This window comes from Eptesicus fuscus, chromosome 6 (genome assembly GCF_027574615.1).
Source record: "Eptesicus fuscus isolate TK198812 chromosome 6, DD_ASM_mEF_20220401, whole genome shotgun sequence".
In the NCBI taxonomy this organism is placed as follows: Eukaryota; Metazoa; Chordata; class Mammalia; order Chiroptera; family Vespertilionidae; genus Eptesicus; species Eptesicus fuscus.
The window spans coordinates 26,596,665-26,616,482 of NC_072478.1; the positions used below are offsets into that span (position 1 = coordinate 26,596,665).

The 19,818-nt window shown below is 43.9% G+C and overlaps 1 protein-coding gene and 1 pseudogene across 1 annotated transcript in view; one reads left to right on the plus strand and one right to left on the minus strand.

The window, feature by feature from the left end:
• Positions 1–19,818, plus strand: part of RFX2 (regulatory factor X2) — a 90,780-nt gene that overhangs the window by 51,675 nt on the left and 19,287 nt on the right. Inside the window, exons 3-6 of the mRNA XM_008150565.3 lie at positions 699–788; positions 1,513–1,592; positions 3,284–3,545; positions 15,013–15,087. Of these exons, the coding sequence (XP_008148787.1) occupies positions 699–788; positions 1,513–1,592; positions 3,284–3,545; positions 15,013–15,087 (507 nt within the window). The remainder of the gene's footprint in view (positions 1–698; positions 789–1,512; positions 1,593–3,283; positions 3,546–15,012; positions 15,088–19,818) is intronic.
• Positions 5,755–6,080, minus strand: LOC129149416 (60S ribosomal protein L30-like; annotated as a pseudogene).

Consider the following 19,818-nt stretch of genomic DNA (forward strand, 5'->3'; position numbering starts at 1 on the left):
ATTATAAAGCAAACAAATAAGTGGCATTTTTCATACATTTATTACTCCCAAAAAAGAAACCCTGTCCCCCATAGCAGTCACTCCTCATCCCCCTCCCCAGCCTCTGACAACCATAAACCTACTTCCTGTGTCTGTGGATGTGCCTGTTCTGGACATCTCACATAAATGGAACCACAATGTGATTGTGTGTCTGGCTTCTCTGAGCATTATGTGTTCAAGGTTCATCCACATGTAGCACATATCAAAGCTTTACTCCTTTTCAGGGCTGAGTAATATTTTATTGTGTGGAGAGACCACATTGTGTGTATCCATTCATCCATTGATATTTGCACTATTTATGTTCTTTCGGTCTTTGATCGTGAGCTCATAGAATGCCTGGTCTCTGTTGATTTCTTTTTATACAGTGGTGTTTAGAAGGCAAAGCACTACAGAATCACCACAACCAGTGACATTTAGGGTCTACTTTGGAAAATCACAGAATCTAAGTCATTGATTCCTAAAGCCCCCCAGCTTTATATAAACAAAACACTCCTGTTTCTCTTGTGACTTTGACGTTCATTTGATCCTTCACATTTTCAGTTTTGTGTGTCCAATAAAGCAACAGCAGGCCAGGCGGCAGTAGCTGTGGTTGTATTCTGTGTCTGTTTTCAGGCCTAAGCTCTGACAAGTCTGAATGTCCCTCTCTCCTTCCCTTTTAGAGGGTGCTAGTCCAGGCAACGGGCTCGGCTTCCAAAGGGGCCCAGATGCAGCCAATCTCCCTCCCCAGAATCCAGCAGGTGCCACAGCAGGTAACCACAGCACAGGTGATGTGGGGCATATTAACACTTAGCAATCTGGAGGCCTCTCTGTGTTATGCATTCTTTTCTGTCATTGCTGCTCCTTCTTTAATGTCTTCAGTTCCTTACCATGCCTTGTGGGCCATTAGCTGAGGCGCTGCACTGACAGCGACCAGGTAGGGCTATTCTGTGGTCCTCCCATCACCCTCGGTCTACATCTCCCACTCTAGGCCCATCGTTTCTTCTAGTTCTGCTCAGACCTTCACAGTCTCTCCCCAGTGTGGCTCCAGGACCCCTGCCCTCCTGCTGGGGAGGAGCACCAGGGCCACCCTAAGGGGGCATGGGAGGGACATGTAGAGAGTGACCAGCTGGAGCCCTCTGCCCTGTCCTTGGGTGTGGGTGACAGGTCCAATGCTCAGAGGTTGGCGTTCTGTCCATACTCTGATTTCCACTGTCCAGCATTACCAACTCATTACCCAGTGGCTGGCAGGCCCCAGGGCCCTTCCTAGCTGTCAGTTTGGCTTCTTTCCCCATGGAACAGGCGCATTGGACTTGGCTTCCCTCGTGCATAGCAGTGGATTAGGACTACCTCTCCTAGTTTCTTTCAAGACGTGCCAACTGTAATGCAGTACTTAATGTTCATAAAAGGCAGTCGAAGTTATTTTCAGCTTGAATGATGGAAAATCATGAACAAGTACACTATACTGTGTGTAACATGAAATATCTGATGTTTCAGGTCCAGCCTGTGCAACACGTGTACCCATCCCAAGTGCAATACGTGGAAGGCGGAGACGCTGTCTACACAAATGGAGCCTTGTACGTGGTTTTCCCTGCCCTCAGAAGGGGCCTCACAGAGAACCTCAGGCCACGTCTGGAACCTTCCTTCACGACTCTCCCACCGTTTTCCTTTTGGGGATGTGTTTGCACAAATCCCTCCCCCTTATCCTTTGGGTGCTATGTTGGAACCATTACTGTGGTATTAGGTCATCACAGTCCTGTGGAGATTTCAGAAATCACACACTTTTGTAGCTTTTACTTCTAGAAAAGGTAGTCTTAAGAAAAACAAACCGTAATCCAAGTCTAAAGATTCAGTCTTCACAATCCAGAAGCCATTTCTATCTCTGCTTTCCCCTCCTGGCCTTTGTTAACCTCTGGCTTTTTATGATGTTGATATGACTTGATTTTTTATTTGTCAGGGTCTCATAGGGTTTTCTGCTTGCGAACTATGTGATGCTTGTGACAGAAAATGACACATTCTCGGGAAGCTCATTGGGCTCAAGACATAAGTCCTTTTGCTCATTTGATTTTGACAACTCTCCTTTGAAAGTTCAGGGATCAAGGGTGAGAGTGTGGTTGTGGTTAAGGAGTTGTGTGAGCTTCTACAGCACAACACTGAAGGTCAAACCCATGACATCTGAGCAAGGTGTGTAGATTGTACCAGAGTCAAGTACTTGGGTTCGATTGTATTACAGTTATATATGATGTCACCAGGGGACAGAATGGGAGTGCACGCCTCCCAGAGGTTGGGGCCACCTGCCACCAGAGGGGCCTTCCCTCGGGTCAGGTCATAGCCTTTAGTCACCACCAAGGAGAAACCATTACCAGCTGCCTTTTACTATGGCCAGCATTACTGGAAAACTTTATGGGATGACATATATATAGTTAGCTAAGCATTTAATCCAGATGTTAAAGTAATATTAGATAAATTCTTCATATCACTTAGAAATTTCTTTTTATTATGCAATTTCATTTTTTAACCTTTTTTGATAGGATCATAGACTTCTAGGAAGTTACAAAATGGGAGACCCTTCACCCAGTCTCCCCGTGTGGTGACATCTTTTTTGAGTATGACTGTAGGACAATAGCAGGAAAGTAACATTGGGACAGGACTGTTAACTAGCCCATGGGTCTTATTCCATTTCACCAGTTTTGACTCCTGTGTGTGTGTGTGTGTGTGTGTGTGTATAGTTCTGTGCCATTTTTTCTCATGTATAAATTTTTTTTAAATATATATTTTTATTGATTTCAGGGAGGAAGGGAGAGGGAGAGAGAGATAGAAACATCAATGATGAGAGAGAATCATTGATCGGCTGCCTCCTGCACACCCCCTACTGGGGATCGAGCCCGCAACCCGGGCATGTGCCCTTGACCAGAATTGAACCCGGGACCCTTCAGTCCGCAGGCTGATGCTCTATCCACTGAGCCAAACCAGCTAGGGTTCATGTATAAATTTCACATAACCATAATAAGACACAGAAGTGTTCCATCTCCATGAAGGAGCTCCCTCATATGACCCCTTCATACTTAGAATTTTTAAATGATCAGTTTTTGATGAGTCTGCATGTGATCCTGAATATTTTCAGTCGATTGCTTTGAACTCTGTGATGCATAGGCATTTGGTATCTGACTTACCCCATATGTTCAGTCTCATCAGGCTTCCACTTTGACGTGAAGTTTTGCAGGATTCCTTCCAGACTCAGAGGAGGCACATTCTCTCTCTCTGACAGGCGGACGGCCTATGCCTATAACCCCGAGCCTCCAATGTATGCCACAAGCAGCGCAGCATCTTACTTCGAGGCCCCGGGCGACGCCCAGGTGACCGTCGCAGGCTCCTCGCCGACAGCAGTCCCTTCCCACAGCATGGTGGGCATCACCATGGATGTCGGGGGGAGCCCCATTATCTCCAGCACAGGAGCCTATCTCATCCACGGGGGGATGGACAGCACCAGACACTCGCTGGCCCACACTTCCCGGTCGTCTCCAGCAACGGTATGTACTAGGCTCTCGGGCAACAGGTTAGGCCCTGGATAGACTAGCAGCAGAAGTAGGGACGGTGAGTGGAAGGCAGCCTGGAGCCCTGGAAGGGAGCCCTGCCAGCCCCAGCCAGGCCCTTGGACCCAAGGCAAGTCTCAGCTTCTTTGAACCTCAGCTCCTCCACTGGTTTAAAAAAAAACCAAAAACATAAATTTCCCATCATGGCTGTTGTGAACACTGCATATTTGTAAAAAGAACTCCATACTGGTATGTGCTGCTGGTGATGTCATCATTATTATCAGCCCCTTAGAGGCTTAGGTCAGTCTACCCATATGAAACTAGACTGAATAAACAAGAGGAGATTTCTCTTAAGAGCTATGCCGAATTGTTCCCTCCATGCTCCTGTCCAAAACATCTGCTTTAAAAACTTAACTTTCAAAACCCTAGTTTCCATATTTACTTTTACTTTGTAAATTAATACAGAGCTGTGTGACTTTTCTGGGTGTACAGCCCTGAGTTTTGACACACACGCATGTTTGTGTAACTACTGCCACAGTCAGGATCCTGATGGTTGTCTCCCCTAAACTCCCTCCTGGTATTTGCAGTCATGACCTCCCCTCACCCACAACCCCTGGCACCCACTGACCCTTTCTCCATCACTAGAGGTTTGTTTTTCTGGGACTGTTGTATGAACAGAATCATTCGGTACTGACCTTCTGAGTTCCGCTTCTTTCACTCAGTGTGGCGCCTTTGAGATCCAGTCAAGTTGTTGCATTAGCCAATACTTCCTCCTTCTTCGTGACTGAGTAGTATTCCTACCTATCCATTCACTAGTTGAGGGCAGTTGGGGAGATTTCCAGTTTGGGGCGATTATGAATAATGCAGCTATCAGTCCTCACCGACAGGTTTTTGTATGGACATATGTTTTCCTTTCTTTTGAGTAAATACCTACGAGTGGATTGCTGGTTGATACGGTAAGTGTGTATTTAACTTTATCAGAGATCACCAACAGTTTCCTCAAGTGGTCGTACCATTTCACATTTCCCCCAGCGATGTGTAAGAGTTCCTGTTGCTCCACTCCTCGCCAGCCCTCCTTGTTGTCAGCATTTTTTCATTTTAGCCATTCTAATAGGTGTGTAGTGGTATCTCATTGTGATTGTAATTTGCATTTTCTTAATTGCTAATGATGGTAAGCAGCTTTTCACGTGCTCATTTGCCTTATATATGCTTTTGGTGATGTGTCAGTTCCAGTCATTTGCGTATTTTTTAAACTGGATTGTTAGTTTTCTTATTGTTAAATTTTGAAAATTCTTTATGTGTTCTTTATAAGTCCCCTGTCAGATATGCAATTTGCAAATATTCTCTCCCAGTTTTTATAGTATGTTTTTATTCTGTAACAAGTGTCATTTGCAGAGAAAAATAATTTTTTTAAATAAAGTCTTACTTATTAATTTTTCTTTTTTGTAAAGATCACACTTTTGATGCCATACCTGAGAACTCTTTGCCTATCCCCAGGTCATAAAAATTTCCTCCTGTTTTCTTGGAATAGTTTTATAGTTTTACATTTTGTAGTTGGATCTGCTTCATTTGGGTTAACTTTTGTATAAGATGTAAGGTTTAGGTTTATTTTTATTTTATTTTCAGTCGAGGTTTATTTTTATGCATATGAAACTACCAGTAGTTCCAGCATCATTTGCTGAAATGACTGACTATCCTTCCTCCATTGGATCGCTTTTGCGTCTTTGTCAAAAATCAATTGGCCGTGTGTGGATCTGTTTCAGGACATTCTATTCTGTTTCATTGATCTGTGTGTCTGTTTTTAATTACTACAGCTTTATAGTGAGTGATTCCTCCAACTTTATTTTTCTTCAGTATTGTGTAAGCTATTTATATAAATTTAGAATTTTCTATATCTATAAAAAATTCCTAGTAAGAATTTGATTAAACAGCACTAAACCTGTAGTTCAATTTGGGGGAGAATTGAGTTGGGTCTTTAGTCCATGAACATGGTATGCTTTCCCATTTACTTAGGTCTTCTTTTATTTCTTTCATCAGCATTTTGTAATTTTTAACGTGTAGATCCTGTACACATTCTGTTAGGCTTATACTTAAGTATGTCATGTTTTCGGTGCTATTGTAAGTGGTATTAGTCTTTATTTTATTTTTTTTTAAATTTTTTTAAACCAAGCGCTGGCCAGTTTTTTTAAAGAAAAATCTGCATGATTTACTTTTCACTAATATGTTTTGGCATGCTTTATATGATATCAGAATCACCTAGATCAATGATAGCCAGTGTGCATACTCTGTAGTATGTCCACATGCTGGGCCCAATTCAGCATTATTGCCACTGTAGTGATGGACACCATGACATAGTCCTCTATTTCAGATTTCCTCAAGGCTGAACAGTGTTGGTGAGGATGACCAGTTTCACTTTGCCTGCTCATTTTCAGAGTCTGTTCGTACCCCAGCACGTACTTTTCACTTCGCATTACAAACTGGAGCCTAGAGTTGATTGACTCCAACAGCTTTCGTTGTCTTTGCAGCCACCATCTTCTTGCCTTACGTGCAGACGGCCCCCAACCTAGAACATACAGAGCAGTGGTATTGATTTTTTAATTCCGTTTCTAACTGTTCATTGTTAGTATGTGAAAATACGGTTGATTTTTGGCTGTTGTCCTTGCATCCTGCAACCTTGTAGCACTCACTTTTTAGTTCTAAGAGTTTTTTGTTGTCTGTAAATAGAAACAATTTTACTTCCTCCTTTTCAATCTGGATAACTTTTTTTTTCTTGCCTTTTTTTGCTGGCTAGAACTCTACTATGTTGAATAGGAGCGGTGAGTGGACATCCTTTCCTTGTTCCCAGTCTTGGGGGGAAATCTTTTCATCTTTTACTGCTAAGTGTGATGTTAATTGTAGGTTTTCATAAATGCCCTATTTTGGGTTGAGGAAGTTCCCTCTATTCCTAGTTTTTAGGGAGTTTTTGGATGTTGAGTTCTGTCAAATGCTTTTTCTTCATTGATCATGAGGTTGTATTTTTTTGTTTGTTGTTTTTGTTTTAAATATATTGATTTTTTACAGAGAGGAACAGAGAGGGATAGAGAATTAGAAACATCGATGAGAGAGAAACATCGATCAGCTGCCTCCTGCACACTCCCCATTGGGGATGTGCCCGCAACCAAGGTACATGCCCTTGACCAGAATCGAACCTGGGACTCTCCAGTCTGCAGGCCGACGCTCTATCCACTGAGCCAAACTGGTCAGGGCATGAGGTTGTTTTTTTCTTTATACTGTTAATATGATGGATTACATTGATTGATTTTCAATTAGAAAAAAACTTCTTATTTTGGGGGTGGGCTAATCTGAAATAAAAGGTAATGTTTTAGCCTCGTCCCTGTTCTTTTCAGGGTGTTTTGGCATCACCCCAACATCAGAGAGGCTTGCTGTCCTCTCTCTTTCTCTGTGTAGACTACTCCCCAGAACCTGGCTTTGAGAACAGGCGTAGAGAGAAGTCACTTGCTTTCTAGAAGCTGTGATGTGTGGGGCAGTGTCCACTGCTCAATCCGAGAGGCCCTAGCTTCCACCTCACCTCTCTTAGTTTTTCCAGCTGTCAGCTCAGCAGGGGCTGGGAGGACACAGGAGGCCAGACACGCTTCTCCCTTAGAGGACTGGCTAGATGGACTCAAGATTAGAGCTATTAGTGATCAGAAAGTGTTCTTCACATGCCATGTTAACTTTCATGGATATGACAGGCTCAGTTTTATCAGACTGCACCAGTTTATAATAGTAGAATATACTAGAATTATAGGAAACAAATTGACTGAGAAACAGCAGCATTCTCTGGTCCACACCCTCTTTGTTGCAAGCAGATGTGCAGGTAAGACTCAGGGCACTAGCTACTGTGGTTTGTTGTTTGGGTTGCCTTTAAGGAATCAAGTTTTTAATCAATTGGAAATCCATGAATGGGCTGTGTTTTAACACACATCCCCATGAAAGTCCCTAGGAAGCGATCATCTCAGATGAGAATCTGATCCCTGACTCTGCCTTCTCTGTGTTATTTATCGGCTTGGTTTTGGCATGAAACATCTCACAAGGATGCAGCTTGTGAGAGCTGAGAGGCTTTCTGGGAGCCATGAACAGAAATGGCCCTGAGGCTTGCAACAGAAATAAAATATGGCTCCTGCCCTGGCTGGCATGGATCAGTGGTTAGAGCATTAGCCAGGGCCAGGAGCCGTAGGATTGTGGTTCTGGCTAATGCTCTAACCTGAGATCCTCATACAGATAGTGTTGTATCTCGGTTGCAGGATCCCCACCTCAGTCAGGGCGAGTGCAGGAGGCAACCGGTTGATGTCTCTCACATCAATGTTTCTCTCTCTCTCTTTCTCTTCCTCTCCTACTCCTTCCACTCTCTCTCTGAAAAAAATCAATGAAAAAAATATCCTCAGGTAAGGATTAACAAAACAAACAAACAAAAAATACGGCTCCTGCATCCATCCTTTCACATCTGCCAATTCTTTCATGTTAGAGTTATGGGATTTTAAGTTAATCCTGAAAAGGGAGCATGAAGATCAAATCACCACCTATACCCTCAATAAGTGATTTCAAACTTTTGGTGACAAATTGTCTTGAGTCTTTATTTCTGGTTAAATTTTCTTTTTAATTTTTTTTTAGAAAAGAAGGGAGAGGGCGAGAGAGAGAACCATCAGTGATGAGAGAGAATCATCGATCAGCTGCCTCCTGCATGCCCCCTACTGGGGATCGAGCCCACAACCCAGGCATGTGCCCTGATTGGGAATTGAACTGTGACCTCCTGTTTCATAGGTCAATGCTCAACCACTGAGCCACACCTACTGGGCTAAATTTTCCTCATCATTATTATAAATCTTTTTAAATTATTTTATGAGTTTATTTGAGCCAACCAGATGACATGCCAGAAAGCAAGATCTCAATTGCTCCCAGTATTATAAATCTTAAGAGTGATTTGCCCAAATGGTGAGTTTTTTTGTTTGTTTGTTTTTAATCTTCACCTGAGGATATTTTCTCCATTGATTTTTAGAGAGAGTAGGAGGGAGAGAAGGGAGAGAGAGAGAGAGAGAAATATTGATGTGAGAGATACACATCGATTGGTTGCTTCCTGCACGCTCCCCAACCAGGGCCAGGGATCAAACCTGCAATCCAGGTACGTGCCCTTGACTATGAATCTAACCTGTGACCCTTCAGTGCACCGGCTGATGCTCTAACACTGAGCACACCAGCTGGGGCCCAAATGGGGAGTTTTTAATAAAGTTTTCTGTTGCACTTTTTTTTTTTAAGTACATTGAGCAGAGATACTAACCTGAGAGGTTTGTTTTTGTCATTTCAGCTCAGGTCGGACCTCTTTGACACAACCCAAAGGGTAAAGTGCCCAGGGTGCCAAATTTAAGGAGGGTTTCACCTCCAAGTGCTGACCCTGCTCAGGCGTGACCTTGACCATGAGCACCTCCTTAAGTTTGGTGCCCTGGGTGCCTTGTTGGCCCTGGCCCAGTATGGAGACTTATATGCCTCTGGCCTAATCAGATTTTTATACAGCATGCACATGTAATATTACTTACTTTAAAATGCTGAATTAACAAAATAAAGATGGACAAACAGATTTAAAATGTTCCATTTCCCTAAGCCAGCCTCCCTCTCTCCCCAGTGGTGAGCCCACTGTCCCCCCTTTTTCCTCCCTGGCCCCTAACTGCGGATGGTTGATTTCTCCAGGCGTAATTCTAGGATTTATGTTCCTGCCTCAAAATTCCCATCGTGCTGCTTCCTTCTTTTAAAATACTCCCCATTTTCTTTAAAGATCCAAAGGGGTTACTCATGCAACATCTAAGTGTTTATTTTCTCCACTTATGGTCATGTAAGTATGCTGTGTTTTAGGATGGAGGGTTAGCTACAGCAGGTTTCTGTCCTTGTCCCAACTTTTCTCTGGTCTTTCCAAGGAACATCCCTGCCCCTTCCCAGGAGGCATGGTCTAGAAATTGAATTAGGGAAGACCCAGCCTGGATTAGCAGATATTTCATCAATAATTGTCATTGCTGGCTCTTTGTAGGGACTACCTCTGTCTGGCAGGTCCTTTTAACAAGGTTATTATGGAATGGCCATTGGGGTAGATGCTAATAAACTTGAGGAGAAGTAACCAACACCCTCTATTAGGAGGCATTAATACAGTCCTTAATCAGGTAAAATCTTGGTAGAATTATACATGAAAGGAAAGGGTTTTTAAATTTTCTTTCACAATTTTTAAATAATTGACTAATTTTAATATACTTGGGAGCTTTAAAACTAGTCTGCTGTCTGCTATTATGTTGGGTTCTTGAGACACTGTATCTTTGATCACAAGTATTATACATTTTCTGTCTTCCATTTGAATGAGTCCTTAAAGCAGGCCTTCTGTTAACAATTCATGTAGCAGAAGCAAATGATATTAAATGACCAATAAAAAGGAGTACGTGCTGCATTGCACCAAGTCCAAAGTAAAGATTAAGCGCCTGATAAATCAAGAAGCAGATGCACAAGCACATGCATAATTCTAAAATGTGAAGGAGATTACCAGAAGGTCAAAAAAAAGAAATGATTTTAGGAAAACTGCCAGGGCTGGGGTTAGGGATGGGGCACCACTGCATGCCTCCATGGCTCTTTGGTGCTTTTTGACATATTGGCCTGTGCATGTAGCACTGATGAACTTTTAAAAATAAACTCCAGTCAAATATAAAATTCGTTTTCATTTTAAGCATATATAAAGATTAAATCCTAACTTCTCCATCCACCAGGACTGTTAAAGGCCCTCGGTTAGATCAAGTTCAAGGGCCAGATGCTCCTTTTCAGGGATGCCGCACGTGTCTCCCATGCTGGGCCGGGAGGCGGTGCCATAGCGCCCTCTGCTGGACGTGTGTCGTGCTCTGCGCCTTCAGTCCTGACTCCTGGGCATCTGTCCTTCTGGGGCTTGACGGTGTTTTCCTGACCTTTATCGCCTTCAGATAATTAAGTGATACTTTAAAACACAGTGAGCATCTTGGGGCATTCACAGTACATTAAATTAATTTCCTGTATCTGGACTTGTCTAAATCCTATTTAATAGCTATGGGTTTTTGAAGATGATCTTACACAGCAAATCTTAACTTATATTCTTTTCTTTTCCTCTGTACTCATAATACCATGATTTTCAGCAGTCAGCCTTAAATATGACCAGCGAACCTGTGGGTGTCCCCAGGATCCCTTAAGGGGCTCCACAAGGTCAAAACTTTTCATAATAATACTAAGCCAATAATACTAGTTACCATTTTCCCTGTATCATCATTTGCAGTGATTGTGCAAAATCAACACCCTTGAAACAGATGAGCACAAATCAAGGCAGGAATCAAGGCAGAGGCAATAAACTCTTCTAGAAGACACTGATCCTTTACCATTATGCTTTCAGTCAAAAAGAAAAAGAGAAATAAAATTCCAAATACCAGTTTTACTTAGGAATGTCCTTGATGAAGTAGTAAAAATTACTAATTGTATTAAATCTCAACCCTTGATTACATGACTTTTTAATATTCTGTGACAAACAGCTCTTCTGCTGTCTGCCAAAGTATGATGGCCATCTCGAGGAAAAGCTCCTATGCAATGAGTTAAGTGAAACTAGCCACTTTTTTTGAAATGTCATTTTTCCCTGAAAGAATAACAGACACATTGTGATCATTCAGACTCAGAGACGTGGCAAATATTTTCTCAAAAATAAATGGTGTGAACCTGGTGTATCCACAAAAACAACTTACAGATTTTGTTGCCAGTACTTTTTTAAACAAAAAAAGAGAAGAGAATTTTGAAAAACTGGTATCTTTTCCAATTAGGTTGGTAGTGATTTTTCAATATTATGTAATGAAATGTGTCAACATTTGGAAGATCTGCAAACTCAGTGAATGAATATTGTCCAAGTGACCAAAGAATGATGTTAAAACCATGCATGTGAGTAAAAGATTCATTCAAATTGCAAGAGAGACTAATGGATTTTTAAATTGGTTATATTTTTATTGAGGAAAAATTCACGTAACATAACATTCACCATTTTAACCATTTAAAAGTGTACAATTCAATGACATTTAGTATATTCACAATGTTGTGCAACCATTACCCTATCTAGTTCCAGAACATTTTCATCTCCCCAAAAGGTAACCCTGTACCAGTTAGCAGTTACTTCCCATCCCTCTCCCATCCCCTTGCAACCAGTCTGCTTTCTGTCTGTGTAGATTTGCCAGTTCTGGACATTTCACATAAATGAATCATACAGTGTCTGGCCTTTTGTGTGAGATGTTTTCAGGGTCCATCCACATTGTAGCCTGTGTCATTGCTTCACTCCTTTTCATAGCTGAGTAATACTCCATAATATGGATGGTGCACACTGTGTTTATCTATTATTCTGTGATTGACATTTGGGTTTTTCCACTTTTTGCCATTATGAATAATGCTGCTATGAACATTTGTGTACAAGTTTTTGTTTAAACACCTGTTTCCAGTTCTTTTGAATACATACCTAAGAGTGGAATTGCTGGGTAATATGGGTTAACTGGGTTTATGTTTAACTTTTTGAGGCACTGCCATACTGTTTTCCACAGCAGCTGCATCATTTGACATTCCACCTGCAATGTATAAGGGTTCCAATTTCTACACATTTTCCCCCAACACTTCATTATCTTCTTTTTTTTTTTAGCCATATTGGTGGATATGAAGTACCTCATTGTGATTTTAGTCTTGGATTTCCCTAATGATTAATGCCATTGAGGAACTTTTCATGTGCTTATTGGAGACATGCCCATTCAAGCCTTTTGCCATTTTTAATTGGGTTGTCATTTTGTTGTTGAGTTCTGAGAGTTCTTTAATATTCTAAATACAAGACTCTTAATATCAGATATATGATTTACTAGTATGGGAGAGTGTAGGTTGTCCTTTCACTCTCTTTATCAGTGTCATTTGGTGCATGAAAGTTTTAAAAAATATGTATTTTTATTGATTCCAGAGAGGAAGGAAGAGGGAGGGAAAGAGATAGAAACATCAATGATGAGAGAGAATCATTGATCAGGCTGCCTCCTGCACACCCCTCACTGGGGATCGAGCCTGCAACCCAGGCATATGCCCTGACTGGGAATCGAACCATAACCTCCTGGATCATAGGTCAATGCTCAACCACATGCCAGCTGGGCGGTGCACAAAAGTTTTTAGTTTTGATGAACTCCAGTTCATCTTTAAAATTATTTTTTAAATGTTTGTGCTTTTGATGTCATCTAAGAATCCATTGCCAAATCCAAGATCATGAAGATAACCTTGTTTTACATGATTACCTGATGTTTTTCTCTAGGAGTTTTATAGTTGTACCTCTTTCATTTAGTTCTTTGATCCATTTTGAGTTGACTTTTGTATATGATGTAAAGGTTTAGCTGTATTCTTTTGCATGTGGCCGTGCAGTTATCCCAGTGCCATTTTTAGAAAAATTTTATTTTTCCATTGAATTGTCTTGACACCCTTGTCAAAAATCAATTGACCATAGATGTATGGGATTATTTCTAGACTCTCAATTCTATCCCATTAATCTGCATTTCTATTTTTATCCCAGGAATGCACTGTTCCAGTTACTGTAACTTTGTGTTAAGTTTGAAATCGGAAGTGTAGTGAGTCTTCCATCTTAGTTCTTTTTCAAGATTGTGTCGGCTATTGGGAGTCCTTTGCAATGCCATATGAATTTTAGGATCAATTTGTCTATTTCTGTAAAGCAGTTGGAAGTTTACAGGGATTTCATTGGTTCTATAGATCATTTTGGAGAGTATTGCCGTATTATCAATATTAAGTCTTTCAATCCATGAACATAGGCTATCTTTCTGTTTATCTTTAGTTTCTTTCAACAGGGTTTTATAGTTTTCGTTGTACAAGTATTTCACCTCCTTGGTTAAATTTATTCCTAGGTATTTATTCTCTTTGATACTATTGTAAGTAGGGTTGTCTTCTTAATTTCCTCTTTACAGTGTTCATTACTCAGAAATGTAATTGATTTTTGTATGTTGCTCTTATATACTGCAACTTATATGAATTCATTTATGAACGCTAATCGTCTTTTATGGATCATTTAAGATTTTTTATATTTAAGATCATGGTGTCTGCAAATAGAGATAGTTTCATTTCTTCCTCTCCCATTTGGCTACCTTTTATTTGTTATTGTTTTCCAATTGCCCTGGCCGGAACTTCCGGTACAATGTTGAATAGAAAATGGCAAGAGTGTACATAAACAACAGTGGTTGTCCCATACACTGAAAGGTCATGGCACTTCAGATTTCTGGTGAAGGCACTTACCCAGGTTGTGGGTTCCATCCCTGTTTGGGGCATGTACGGGAGGCAACTGATGGATGTTTCTTTCTCTCCTTTCTCTAAAATCAATGGGAAACATATCCTCAAGTGAGGATTAAAAAAAAGAAGAAGAAGTGATGGGTGAAAAAGTATTCCTCTCGTTCCTGAACCCAGCCCCACTGCACTTTCTGGAATACTTGTTCAATCTGCTTTTTTGCAGAAGCATTGCTGAAGACTTTGCCTTTCCTGGTATTTGAGGACAGACAGCGTATGCTTTAGGTTCATTGCTTTTCCTTGCAGTTCTCTGCCTATTGTGGTGGGCCACAGCAGAGTTTCAATTTCCATGTACAAGTCAAGGTCAAATTTAGCACATACAAACGTGGTAGCCACACACAGTGGGGTGTTCCTTCCTTTGCTTAGACCTGTGGCACCACTTCAGTCCTCAAGTCCATGAGATCCTTAGAACCCAACTAAAAAGTCCACTCCCCCAGGAAGGCCTGCCTGATAGCTCCATTCTCATTGCCGCATATTCCTCTTTGCACAGCTCACACTTCATAAACATCCAGGAGCTTATCTCTGTGACAAATCCAGTGACCCCAGGGTCCAATGCCTCTGATGGCAGGGCCTGGGTCTTTGTCCTTGTTGGTATTTTCCCAAAGCATCCAGGAGAGAGACTCTGGATTTGTGACAGGACAGGCTGGCCAGGAAGTCAGTGCTACCAACTGTCCTTGGGCTCTGTTGGTCATCTGATTCTCCTTAGCAACAGATGACGTGTGTGGGGAGCAGCAGGTGATTATTCTCTGGCTTTGCTCACATTGAATGTATGCAGCGACTCAATGTTCATGGTGTGCCTGTGCACATGAAGCTCGTGTTCACATCACAACTTCATCCGCTGCGTGTGCTCCTCGGGCTCCTGGGCTCATCTGCATGTAACGAAGTAACACGCCTGGCTGTAGCTTCAACTCACGACTTAACCCATCTCCCCTGCCTGCATTAAGCCTTATTTTTATTTTGTAGGCGCTTGAATCATTTATTTGGATATTAATAAAAACAAGTCTTGGCTGATGCTAACCATCTGATTTCCCCCCCCCCCTTTTTTTTCCATTTTGTTTTGTTTTGTTTCTGCACACATTTTCTTTAGCTTGAAATGGCGATCGAAAACCTCCAAAAAAGCGAAGGGATCACATCACACAAAAGCGGTTTACTCAACAGCCATGTAAGTGTGTGTCGCCTGGTGGTCTGCCCCACTGTGCACGTACCTGCATGGGCATTTCAAAAATAAGTGAAGGAAATGACTTGATATCTTTAAAATGTTGAAAGGGGGAGAAAAGCCAGACTAGAGTTCTATATGCAGCAAAAATATCCTACAATGTAAAGGGGATGGAGGCAAGTTCTTCATTCCTAAAGGTAGATGATTGGAGTGCCTACTTCTTCAGGGGCATGTTATAAGGATTAGATTTAATACACGTGACATGCTTCCAACAATGCCTGGCAGATCACAGCATTAAAAATAAAGTTAATACTAAAATAAGTAACAATAACAAAGTATGACACAGGATAGGGAATGCTATAAAGTTTCTTAGCTAAGTTTCCTATGATCAGCTGTTTGGGGGGAAAAAAGGTAATTTGAGAAAAATGCAAAGCAACACATTCCTACTAATTTGGGCTTTGTAAAAAATCTTTCTCCTTCACTTACCTCCTGGGGAAAACCGTGATTGTGGGTCTCGTGCCAGGAGGAGGCAAACGTCTTTGTCACTGGGCAGCCTCATGGGGCAAGATGGCACTGGTGATGGTTAAGAGTCTCTGTTTCCTGGGACAGTTTAGAAGGAAAGCTGTGGTCTCCTCACGCTCCTTCCTTTTCCCTCTACTCCTCCTAATGCTCTCAATTTAGCTTTATGTGGAACTGGACATTTAAAAGTAGGACAGGCCACTGAAGTCAGAATGTGCTTCTCAAGCACTTAGGTTGGGATTTGACCCCAAATGTCTTTAATTCTCTTGAGAATTAAAACATCAAGTAAAAGAAGTCCCCTGTAGTCAATCACGATCCTAACTGTGGCCCCATCAAGACTTTCGTACTGGCCAAGTGTTGCCTGAAAGGCAGTGGTTCTGAGGCAGAGCGGAGCTAGAGAAAGGCCCCAAAACTTCTGGGTTTATGGGGTGGCACAGGCAAGGCCAGCTGCTCTAGGCACACGTGATGAGGGTCAGCACTCCTCAGCCTCGGAGGCAGATTACTAGAAGGAACAGCAGCCTCACGGAGTTGTCTCAGGAAAAACACAGAAGACCGCATCAGGCCCCTCCCCAGTGCCCCCCAGACTAGGTGGGTCGTGGCCACCCTGTTGCCCATCACTGCTGGACAGTGTCACCTGTGGGCACAGCTGGGGAGGGAAATTCTTCAGTGAGGGCTTGGAGGGAAGGATACCTATCCCCACCCTGCCAAACTCCGAGCGCACTGGTTAGAAGGTGTGCAGAACGAGAGTCGACTCCAGGGACCATCTCTGTTCAAAGGGACAGGCTTGCTTCAGTTGTCAAGCAGGCATACATGGCCACGTCAGCCTGTGGGCCCGGCGCTAGGTCACCCCTGGGGAGAGCCATGTGAGGAAGGTAGGATGGGGGCACAGACCCCAGCAGACAGCAGGTGGGTCCGTGGGAATTTTAAAATGTCTCGGGAAACGCATGTGCTGCTGGTCTGGCTGCAGGGCTGCTCCTGGCTTTCTAACACTTTTCTTTTGGAAGGCAGACTTTCCTGGTGCTTCCAGCCAGTTTATATTCCTGAGTTGACTTCCGAGCAGGAAAATCTCCCCATGTTTGTTTTCTCCCTGCTGATCTGTGGTTGAGCCTCCTTCCACCAGGAGCTGTGAGCAGGAGCTGGGGCTTGGCAATTTGGAATCAAAGGGAATAGACAGGTTTTTCTAAAGAGTTGACCATGCACGCTGGGTGGAGTCCCCTGGAGCTGTCCTTGCAGATGTGAGAGCGGGAGGAAGGGGTAAAGAGATGGGCAGTGTGTCCTGTTGACACCTGTCATAGTCTCAGCTGGCTGAGCCTGCCCTCTGGCCAGCTGGCTACACTCACTTGTGATAGTTGTCACCACGGCTGCCTACATCTAAGATCGCTTTAGTATTGGTGACAGGGGCCACAATCCCCAATCCTTTGCCAGCCCAATCCAGAGCAGATGAGCCTGGCTGGGGGGCAAGGGGCTGTCACAGTGTCCCCCCGCATTGGGGCTGTGGGAGCAAAAGGAACAAGAGCTTGGACTGTGAGGGCAGGAGCTCGGTGGTGTGAGAAAACCTGCCTACACAAACCAGTCTGCCCAGGAAGCCAGGGCAGAGGTTTACCTCTGAAACTACTACTGTGTCCTTCCCATGCGCTGTCTTGGGGTGGGTGCAGGTGGTGGTGCCTAGAGCCCAGGAGGGCGGGACAGCATGTTCCAGATCCAGCCCATGTCAGGGTCCCCCCAGAGCTTCCCATGCTGCCCTTGGGGGCTCAGACCTAGGGGTCTGCAGGTTGAAAGAACCTTACAGCCTAATGTGGAAATCCCACAGGAAGGAGGCCTCAAGTGAGCAGTCTCTAAAATAGGGGTGGCTGTGATTTGGTGGCATGAAAACAAGGAAGGAGGTGATGAAGATGGTGCTGGGGATGAAAACACCTTCACCCCTTGTTGTCACTGTGGCCTCCCACTGACATGCCTGGCCTCAGTCAGGGTCCCCATCAAGAGCATTGGAGGTGCCAGGCTTCTCCCAGAACCTTCACCCTACTGTCTCCCAGATCACTGTGTTAAAAGCTCCCCACCCCTCTGCCTTGACACTCACTGACTCAAGGACCCCACACGTGTTCACCAAGTCACTGTTATGGGGAGGCAGCCACTGTCTACTAAAATGAACTCTTATTTCCAAACCCTGCTTTTATTAACTGTATTCAGATTATATGATGTCTTTGTAGTTAATCTTCACCAGATTATATATATTTTTCCCCATTGATTTTTAGAGAGAGTGGAAGGGAGGGGGAGAGAGACACATCAATTGGTTGCCGCCCGCACTCGCCCCTACCAGGGCCTAAGATCGTGCCTGCAACCCAGGTACTTAATGCTCTTGACTGGAATTAAACCTGAGACCCTTTAGTCCGAGGACCATCTTTCCACTGAGTCAAACTGGCTAGGGCCTATATGACTTTTTAATTTAAAAAAAACACACAAATTGTCAAAGATCCTTTAGCCTTTAGTTGATGGCCAACCGCAGGCCGGTATAATGACAAAGCTGTCACCTTCAGACTAAGATGGGGCTTGGCTAGAGTGGCAGTTTCATGGGATGGATCCCTTGTCCAGAAGTTGTTCCAAATTATTGTGGCAAATGCCTAGCAGTGGTCTTGACAGGACCATTATTTCTTCACTATTCCTGACTCACCCTCCCTGCCTTGCTGACCCCATCCCTGCTGCTGTCAAGACAGGTTGTTTTCCTGCAGGGCATCTGCCTGGATCCCTCTCCCAACTCCACATTTTAGTGTCCAGAGCTGAGCCCTGACACCCCTCTCACCCCTCCTCCTCTCACCATTGTCCCTGCTCACCAAGTACTTCCAGTGCTCATCCTTGCCTTCCGCCTCCTCCCGCACCTCACCTCCTGATGCTCCTTGATGTCACCTTCAGAACGATCCACAATCAGACACTTCTCCCACTTCCACCACTATGGCCACACACACACACACACACACACACACACACACACACACCATATCTCCCATGGATTGTCGAGCCAACCCTCGGCTCCCAGGCCCTTCTCATGCCAGCCACCAGAGTGATCCTACTAAAACCTAAGTCAGATCCTTGCACCTCTCTGCTCAGAAGCCTGCAGGGCCCCCATTGCCCTCCAAGTAGAAGCCAAGTTCATGGAATGGCCTTGCAGGACCTCCCAATCCCTTCCCTGCTCTCAACTCCTCCCTCTCGCCTCCTTGCTCACTCTGCTCCAGCCACACAGACCTCCTCACTGTTCCTCCAACACCCAGGCACAGTCCTGCCTCAGGGCCTTTGAATGGGCTGTTCCTTTGCCTGAGACACTTCCCCAATGGCTCCCTCCCCCAACTTCTTCATGTCTTTACTCATTTGCCCCTCAAATCAGTTTCCCTTCATGGTAACTTCTCAATGCCAAAGAGAGAGGAGGTGTAACCAACTATTCTTTTGGAGAGTAGTTTCAGTTCTCCCTGTGGTCACTTCTACTTGGAGGAAGATAACTGCATTCTTAATCTCATGATGACCTTGATGTCAGCTCAACAGAATCACCCAAACAGAGAAGTCTACTTTCAATTTAAATACCATGGAGTTGGGGGAATAGAATCATATTTCCCAAACCTTTCTCTTTACATATGAGTCGGTCTCCCCCGAAGTTCTCTTTCTAACCATTACCTTCGGTAATGGGCCAGGTATTGAACAGTGGGCCAGATATTAGCCTTCCTCACTCAGGACCCCTGGTGCAGTGCCCCTTCCAGCCCACCACCCACGCAATATGCCCGCCCTCTAGCCCAGGACCAGTGTCATCACGTGGCTCCTGCCCCATCCACCATCGTTGTCAGTGGGGTTGTCTGGACAGAGGTGGCAGCTTAGATAGACCCTTACCTCCCACAGTGATCCTGGATCCTTCACAGGATCCTGCCTCAGGCTGGTTCCTGTGCACGTGGCTCCTGCCTGTCCCCAAAGCCGTGCGTGGGAAAGGCCTTCTGTACTCACACAGCAGTGGAAGCCAGAATCAAACCACAGCTTTGGGGGCTTTGTGCTTGGGGCTCCCAGGCAGTCGTGTTGCCCCATGTGGGGACTTAGCTTCCTACAAGGGCGGCTCCTGCCTGTCCAACACAGTGACCTTTGGGGGCAGCAACTTCACCTTTTGATTCTTTTTCCTGCCTTGACCTGAGCACAAAGTCCGGCACGTAGCCTCAGAGGTATTTCCCGCAGTTTTCATCTGTGCTC